Here is an 8,731-nt window from a genome sequence, read left to right as displayed (position 1 = left end):
GCCCCTTATGTGTTCTATTACCGTCAAGTTGGTGGGAAAGCTGGGTTTTAGGGTGGGGGAGGCTAAACTATGCCAGATTTAGATATTCGTTAAAAAAGTCTAGGATGAGACGCCATATTTCGATAATTGTGGAACATGCTAGTTTATCTTACTTTACCTAACCACCGCCGCCTTAAGGACACTAACCTAACCTACCTGCCCCACTGGTTTTCCTAATATACAAGTGTGTGCATTGCCAACAGACTGGGGCGCGGCGGAGGAGGACGCGGAGGACATCAATGTGTGGGAGGACAACTGGGATGACGACAACATTGAGGATGACTTCTCCCAGCAGCTGAGGTGAGTGGTGGTGAGTGGTGAGCTTAATGAGGTGGCCAGGGAGCAGGTAAGGGCCACAGAGTATTGAAAGACTACGTGAGCAGAACTTTAATGAATCACCATATGAATGAATGAATGAATCTTGCCATATACCAGTAATTTCTCCTGTATAATTTGTATCCTTCTGTATACACACTAAACAGGGTTGGTGGCAATATACAACCTTGCCTAACCACTCTTTCACTCTTCACCCAGCCTGTTTCTGTATTGACCTTGTGTCTCCACATACATTCAAGAAGGTTTCAAGACATTTATCCTTCAATTTCTTACTACCGCTTCAGACCTTTTTCAGGGACCAGCATCACAGTAAATTTTTTTTTATTGGATTTATGTTGCCCTTGTTTGGTGTCCCTCCTATATCAGAAAAAAAAATTCATCGCACTATGTAAGATTCTCTGGTATAATTGGTGTCCTTCCACAGGGCCGAGCTGAACCTCCAGCCAATGCAGTAGCAGCAAATGAAGACTCAGTGTTCTGGACGGATTCAGTGGTTTTGTAATAGCTTTGCTTCTGTCTCTTGATTCAAAGCCAGTCATTATTTTCACTCTGTTCTCATACATCAAATATTTGTAATAAAATACTAAATCCAATAATGATTCTTTCCCATAGTGCAATCTCCTTACAAGTAATGTACACAGATGAAGGAGCTTGGTGTTACCGGCTGCCAGGCAAGTAGACAGGTCCACAAGGGTCCAACACATTGTTGTTAGTGAGTACAGCACTCTGCTAAACTGGTGCCAAGATAACACAATAATAGTGGAGCACATTCCTACCCACACACACCAGACCAGCAATCCCACATGGGGTAGCATTACACCCACACAATCATTCACACTCGTAGCCCCATGTGCTCTGGATGGAAGGGAAGTCTCGTGGCCCACTGTACTACACCCAAACAAATAAGACACACTAATGAATTCTAAAGAGAGTCTGTCATTCCGGCTCAGGACTCCGAATGCCTCGCGCCACCCACTGCTTCAACCACCACTGAAGGGAACGTTGAGACAAGACCTTCACTTGGTACAACACTTAATTAAACAAAGCAATAGTTCACAGGAAGGTCCATCATAAAACCAGAGGAAGATTTTGCATAACTGACACTAAGGGCCCCATGCCATGATATCCACTGCATGATGTACTCTTTGCACTCAGAGAACAGTGGCTGGCATGCAAGTCTTCAGTTTCCATCATAAGTGCTAAGAAAGAATTTGTATTTGAAGGTGGCCAGTGGGAAATTAAAGGACTCTGAGATGGTGTGTGGAGAATATGATGACAAATGTTAGAGATCGTCTACAACTTGAGTGGCAGAAGTTAATGAGTTCTATGTGATTACTGAATAAAGTAGAGATGGGATACAAGGATCACAAGTAAAAAGTTGTTTTGTATAGGGAATTCTCTCTCTCTCGCTCTCTGGTATAGTAAAATGAAGTCACTCATTATATCTGAAATATATAATTCATATTTACACTATCATAATAGGCCATATATATACATACATCACTGCCAATAATACAAAAGAAATTATAGAAATATGCCATGGACTTCTCAAGACTAATATCAAGTTTTCATTTTCTAAACAAAATAAAAGATTTAAATTCATATTTTATAGATGGAGATATACATATATATTATTCTTAATGTGATCACTTTAAAACAAGAAGAGTGCATGCAAGACTACTATGTAACCCAAGTGTTGTGAGGAAACGCCTTACCATTAACTCAAGATGTGCAGAGAAACCGTTACATTATGTACACCCCAGACCCACGTCTCTCAGTCCACAAGTCTCTCTCAGTCCACAAGTCTCTCACAGTCTACATGTCTCTTGCACTCCACACGTCTCTTGCACTCTACACATCTTTCTCAGTCCACACGTCTCTCACAGTCCACACGTCTCTCACACTCCACATGTCTCTTACAGTCCACACGTCTGTCACCACAGGGATAGGGAGGACAAGCAGTCACCCTCTACAACACTCAATAATGGCATAGTTATGTAGATACTCAGTGCATAAATGAATGTTTAAGACAAGCTTATATTTAAAACAATACAGCTAGTCTTTAATTAAGCTTGTGTGGATGAGTTGGCTCACCCACTGGTCTGTGAACTGCAGACTTCTCCGTTTATCTGGGAAGCTTAGCTACATCCCCTAAGCTGTATCTGAACCAAGAAGGACAAATATAAAAACCAAAGAGCCTTAAACTGTAAGAAATTAACCCCTTGCACTTCATGTCATACAATATACACAGCAGAATTCATTATGTATAAACTCTAAAAGGAAAACAACCAATATTAACTTAATAAAACTGGACAATCACAGGAGACAAACCACAGAATAATCGAGACAAATAAAAGAGCACACATTCTTGATTGCACATTCTTAATTCTCACACACACACACACACACTGCTAAACTGGAGCTCCATTGAACAATCCTAAGTACATAAGACTCCTGTTCTTTGTTACACTTCCACAATTTCACTTGAGCAGACAAGATGTGAGCAAAGTCACCTGGACGAAACAATGACATGTCTCTAGTTACTCAAAACCGTGTGCTGCCCTGCAAAGCTACAACACTGCTCACAATCGGCAGCATACGTGTGTTAGTGAAATGATGCTGGAAACACTTTGGCTAGTAGGAGATTGTATATTAAAAGGTTTCTAATATGCATACATGTAATTATTGTCTTGATGATATCTTGCCCACAAAATCTGTATGTGGCAGGTGTCATTAAGGATAAAACGTTTGATGAAATACAGGAACGAATACAAAAAGAATCAAGACTTCACAGCATAACAGTGTGATCCAATATGTCTCGTACCAAAAAAGGAAAAAAAAAAGAACATGATTGATAAGACACATTCGGTTCTGGAGTCTGGGGAACATACACACACGCACACACAAACAAAAACCAAACCTAAGCCCTAACAACACCTGCTATTCACCCTCAATGTGAATATTAGGGTTATTGAAGGGGTCCAGCATTGGGTCGTTGTCTGAGGCACCACGACTGAAGTAAGACAACACCACAAAGAGCGTCACACACCCCAGCACCATAAGCAGCACCACCATGCGCCGCACCCCCAGTGTGAGGCCCTGGTGGTGGCGTGACGCTGGCCGGTTCATCGTTCTGGAGATAAAAAGACATTCTCAGTACTTTTCTGAAATGTCATGTTTTTGTTTTTCGATCTCCATATGAATGAAATTAAATACTGTATGTCTATAGTTATCAGTGAAAACAATGAATACAAAGAGGAAAGCTGTATACTGAGAGAACAAACACAACACACAGACAAGCATAGTATACCTCCACCAGCGGCCAAACCACTCAACCGCAGATCTCCGCTTGTACTTATTTTCACTCTCATCGACGTCCAAATCATCACTCAACAACACCTTGGTATCGGAGGAGGAGCCTTTCCGAGCCACACTGGTGCCTGCCGTGGAGGGGGTGGAGGTGGTGGCAGTATGGTGGGGATGGTGATGATGGTCTCTGAACTGTGATGGGGTGATGGGAGGATCCTCCATGGCTGTGACGCGCATCCCACTACTGCTGCCACTCCCTGCACCACCACCACCACCACCAACTGAGGCACCTGAAGGGAAAGAGTTAACCTGGTCATCTCACCTGATCATCCTGACTCCTCAGTCAACAGGTGATGAGTGCAAGGAAGCCGACACACTGCTGTTGTCCCAAATAATTAACTATTACTTTAAATTCATGACTTACACCAGCTGGTTAGTGCATCACAAGCAGTCTGGTTACATCTACTAATAAATAACTATGATATTACCAACAATAACAATAATAACACTAACATACTACTAATACTACTCATAACAATAACAAAACTGACTTTCTGGACTTCAATCAATAAAAAAACACTGATAACACACAAATGACAGCCAGTTTTAAAATATTTCCTAATACTGCATCATAAACAAACACTTGTACATACAAATCACAGTCCGTTTCCTCACCGTGTGTGTTTACCCGCAGGTGTGACTCCTGCTGGTGTGTGTGGGGCTCCGTGTGGGTTTGTGGGGGCTGAGTGTGTGTGGCAGGCCTGTGGTCACTCTCGCTCACCACCACTCCATTCGAGGTGCTCCAGTCCACCTCCCCTTGGGTCTTCTTCTCCTCTATCTGCGAAGTGTTATGATATGAACTCCCTCTGAGCCACTTACAGTAGTTTTATAAATCAACTTTCACAAATACATGTGGAATATGACATATTATACTGAGGCTGTCGAGATGTCACACTCTAAATGATTAGTACTAGAAATTCAGACCAATGCACATCCAGTCTTGACAACACACAACAAGAAGGAAGGGTCATACCAAAGGCAAGCCAAGACCCGTCCTGGCCCAGGGGTAGGCGGCCAGGGTCTCCCGCAGATAGTCGGCCACGGGGGACACCAGGTTAGCAGCAGGGAAGACAGGCTGAGAACACACGGGACACTTGTATCCTGCAGGGGCTGTGTTTGGTGGCAGCTGACTGGCCCACTCATTGAGGCACTCTTTGTGGAACACATCTGGAGGACCAAGAATGATTGGATGGAGAATGTAAAAACATAAGGGAAGCTGCAAGAAACCATCAGGCCTACATGTGACAGTCTGAGGAAAATAAAGGAAGGGATGAGTGAAGATTGATGTTCCATTCCTCACATATAGATTCAACATTTCCTTCCTTTAACTCAACAGACAGACAGTCTGACAGAGGAAATGAGAAAAGGCTTATGTTCTTTGTCTTCTACTTGTTACATGCAGGTTAACTTTTCCTTGCTTCTAGAGGAGGAAATGAGTACAGACTGATATTCCATTTCTCACGAACAGGCTCAACTTTTTCTTACTTCAAGCAAAGACAGGCTAGAGAGGGATGAGTGGACAGATTAACAGTCTGAGTACAGAGTGATGTCATCCACTCCTCACATGCACTTTCTTCCAGCCAACATTTCCTTACTTCAGGGTAAGAGTGTCAACAAACATGGGAAGAGTGTGACGGAAGGAGAGAGTGAGCAGCACTCACCATAACACACCAGACGCACACACTCCCCGGAGGACAGCAGAGAGCTGCACACTTGACACACAGGGTTGTACTCGCTGTTGTCCAGCCACTTGAGGTACGACTGAATTATACACTGCAAAGCAACCACGAATTACACATTTATACACATTTTATGTTATTATTATTATTATTGTGCTTGTTGAGACAGTACACACACACACATACTTTTATTTATCTTATCGATATGATCTGCATGTCACCCAGAGCCAGAGTGCCTTGCAACACCCCCACTGCTGTACTTCATTTATTCACGTATTGTTTGCTGCAAGGCTGCAGCTAGAGTGCAGCCCAGCAATGTGCAAGTACTTATTTTCTGCTGTTCAGACACAGTCCCATGCTGTGTCCACCCAGTCTCCTGTCTGCCAGGTGCCTGGCCTCACAGAGTGTCTTGGCCGGGCTGAACTCTGACCACACATGTTGGTAGCACACTCCATTCAGCAGCAATGGTTCCACACACTAGTTACCATAACAGTGGTGTCAGGAGGAAAATATGCCCCAGGGGAGGAATCATCATCAGGGAAAATGTCAAAAAAGGTGACATTCTGAGGAGAAAGATGTCCTGGAGTGAATATCTTGGGGAAATATTCTAAAAATATTCACTTGGAGAATATAACCACATTCCTTCCTTCCTTCCTTCCTTCCTTCATTTGCATTTTTGTATTTTCCTGATCTTCCTTCATTCTTCCCTCCATTTTTCTCCCCTCCTTTGTTATTTCCTTCATTCCTCTCTTCCTTCTCTCCCTCTATCTTCCTCCAGCGCTTCTTAGCAAAATTAAGTAGTTATGAGTGGGTAGTGACAGCTAACACACTGAGGGGATTCGTGTTGACGCCATCCTCCATGGTCTGCTGTGCTGCTGTCCCTGGGTGTGGTGACTCAAAAACCAAACCCTGAGGTGTGTGGCTCTGTGCCTTGTCACGCCGTCCCCACCCCTCAGCCCCTAACCCACGCAAACCGGTCCAGCAGACCAGTGACTGAGATGTATGGCCCTTTCCCTCCCTGTCACATCCCCAGCACGCCCCTGACACACACAGGCCAGCCCAAGCACAGCAATGCTTGAGGTGTGTGGAACTGTCACCTATCACACCTCTAAGCCATACAGACCAGCCAGGCAGACCAATCTTGTCACGCCCCTAGCACAGCCATGACCCAGAGCACCCCTCCTGTCACACACACAGCAGCCGTGCCCCCACACAGACCCACCCTGGGATGTTCTGCCACCATGCAGTGCTCGCAGACATTGGTGGCGTGCTCGAAACAGAACTGGTTGGTGACTTTCTTCCTGGAACACTTGCACAGCCCCATCCTGCCCCGCCTGCCGCCTGCCGCTGTGCTGTGCGGAGTTGTGTTGACCTGCCACGTCTAGCTCGCCCCGTTCGCTGTCATCCGGATCCCGCTCCTGCACCGCCTTAATGCTTAATCAATTCACGCTTTTCACGCCTCCTCATTGTTCCCAGGGATTGTTTTATCAACATATTGGTACTTTGTGGGATCTAAGTAAGGTAAATGATATATCTTGGCGAGGTTCAGGAGAACGTAATTGTTCGGTACGCAGTATCACATTTGTTTATGTTGTTATAAATTATTCGCCAGTCTACGCCACTTTCAGAAATATATAAATATAAAAATGCAATTATCTAATATTGTGGGAAAGGGGAGAGCCAGATTAAGCTAATTGCATTCTGGGTGCGTCGCTCCTGCTCGCCTGGGTAGACGCGGTTTTTTCAATTCTCTACTATGACGAGTAGTCTCCCCCATCTCTCTCTACTAAAGAAGGTGTTGCGGCACCCACCACTCACAATGCCGTCCACAGCCGACCAGCCACTAGTAACACTCTCACCCGGGCAGGCAGCAACTCAATTCACATGGAGTAACAGTCAGGGCAGCACTCTTCTCTCCTCCCTATCGCTCACTACACTGCTTCCTCGTGACGCGATGAACGACCCACCTCCCTGCCCTACCTGACACAAAGAACCAACCAAACCTTCGTGCGCCAGAGGACGTGCAGGAAACAGTTCTGGGGAGAATCTGTATGGAGTGTCCCCCAGCCTGTAAACCCAAGGAACACCAGGACTAGCTGTAATGTTGATGGCCCTGATAGGCGGACCTGCTTATCATTGGGTACACCTGATTTGCCTGATCTTCTTTTCCTCACTGAAACTCAGGTGTCTGAGTTTTCTGTTCCCTCCTACTTTCTTTATCCTCATTTTCGATCCAAAGCTGGATGCTGCGTTTATGTGCGCAATGACTTAACCTGCTCTCGTGCCCACGCTCTTGAATCTTCCGAGTTTTCCACCATCTGGCTACGACTACAGAGTCATTCTCATACTAAATTTATCTGTGCTGTATACCTCTCACCTAACTCCTCTGACTATAAGAAATTCTTTGACTACTTAACTTCCAAAGTGGAGCACATTCTGACCCTCTTCCCTTTTGCAGAGATCTCCATTCTTGGAGACTTCAATGTTCACCACCAGCTTTGGCTTTCCAAACAGAGTCTGGCACAAAGCTTTGATTTCCAAATTACCCTCCTACGGTTTCTATCCTTCTCTCTGTAACTTCATCTCAAGTTTCCTTTCTGACCGTTCTATTGCTGCTGTGGTAGACGGTCACTGTTCTTCTCCTACATCTATCAACAGTGGTGTTCCTCAGGGTTCTGTCCTGTCACCCACTCTCTTCTTATTATTCATTAATGATCTTCTAAACCAAACTTCTTGTCCTATCCACTCCTACGCTGATGATACCACCCTGCACTTTTCCACGTCTTTTCATAGACGTCCAACCCTTCAGGAGGTAAACATATCACGCAGGGAAGCCACAGAACGCTTGACTTCTGATCTTTCTAAAATTTCTGATTGGGGCAGAGCAAACTTGGTATTGTTCAATACCTCAAAAACTCAATTCCTCCATCTGTCAACTCGACACAACCTTCCAGACAGCTATCCCCTCTTCTTCAATGACACTCAACTGTCCCCCTCTTCTACACTGAACATCCTCGGTCTGTCCTTTACTTATAATCTGAACTGGAAACTTCACATCTCATCCCTAGCTAAAACAGCTTCTATGAAGTTAGGTGTTCTGAGACGTCTCCGCCAGTTTTTCTCACCCCCCAGCTGCTAACTCTGTACAAGGGCCTTATCCGTCCATGTATGGAGTATGCTTCACATGTCTGGGGGGGGTTCCACTCATACTGCTCTTCTAGACAGGGTGGAATCAAAAGCTTTTCGTCTCAACTCCTTTCCTCTAACTGACTGTCTTCAGCCTCTCTCTCACCGCCGCAATGTTGCAT

At 44.9% G+C, this 8,731-nt stretch overlaps 1 protein-coding gene and 1 long non-coding RNA gene across 2 annotated transcripts in view; one reads left to right on the top strand and one right to left on the bottom strand.

Moving 5' to 3' along the window:
• Positions 1-968, top strand: part of LOC135091837 (uncharacterized) — a 1,267-nt gene extending 299 nt beyond the window's left edge. The window contains exons 2-3 of the long non-coding RNA XR_010262656.1: positions 243-339; positions 800-968. This is a non-coding gene — a long non-coding RNA (uncharacterized LOC135091837). The remainder of the gene's footprint in view (positions 1-242; positions 340-799) is intronic.
• Positions 969-1,810: 842 nt separating this feature from the next.
• LOC135091836 (zinc finger protein-like 1 homolog) lies at positions 1,811-6,832 on the bottom strand. Its single transcript, XM_063989838.1, has 6 exons — positions 6,646-6,832; positions 5,406-5,517; positions 4,718-4,911; positions 4,360-4,522; positions 3,686-3,974; positions 1,811-3,508 (listed from the first exon to the last, which is right to left on the bottom strand). Exons 1-6 carry the CDS (start codon positions 6,745-6,747, stop codon positions 3,316-3,318), a joined length of 1,053 nt encoding a protein of 350 aa, XP_063845908.1. The 5' UTR covers positions 6,748-6,832; the 3' UTR covers positions 1,811-3,315.
• Positions 6,833-8,731: the final 1,899 nt, after the last annotated feature.

The sequence above is a fragment of the Scylla paramamosain genome, chromosome 38 (assembly GCF_035594125.1).
Source record: "Scylla paramamosain isolate STU-SP2022 chromosome 38, ASM3559412v1, whole genome shotgun sequence".
NCBI lineage: Eukaryota > Metazoa > Arthropoda > Malacostraca > Decapoda > Portunidae > Scylla > Scylla paramamosain.
The sequence above is the reverse complement of the archived record's forward strand: the minus strand, read 5'-3'. Positions and strand labels throughout refer to the sequence as shown.

What these genes read in the sequence shown, in the direction of transcription:
- LOC135091836 (XM_063989838.1), bottom strand. Translation starts at nt 6,747, where the DNA reads ATGGGGCTGTGCAAGTGTTCCAGGAAGAAAGTCACCAACCAGTTCTGT. An exon ending in TGTGCGTCTGGTGTGTTATG is followed by an intron (nt 4,912 to 5,405) that starts GTGAGTGCTGCT and finishes TTGGTCCTCCAG; the next exon opens with ATGTGTTCCACAAAGAGTGC. An exon ending in TGGTTTGGCCGCTGGTGGAG is followed by an intron (nt 3,509 to 3,685) that starts GTATACTATGCT and finishes TTTTATCTCCAG; the next exon opens with AACGATGAACCGGCCAGCGT.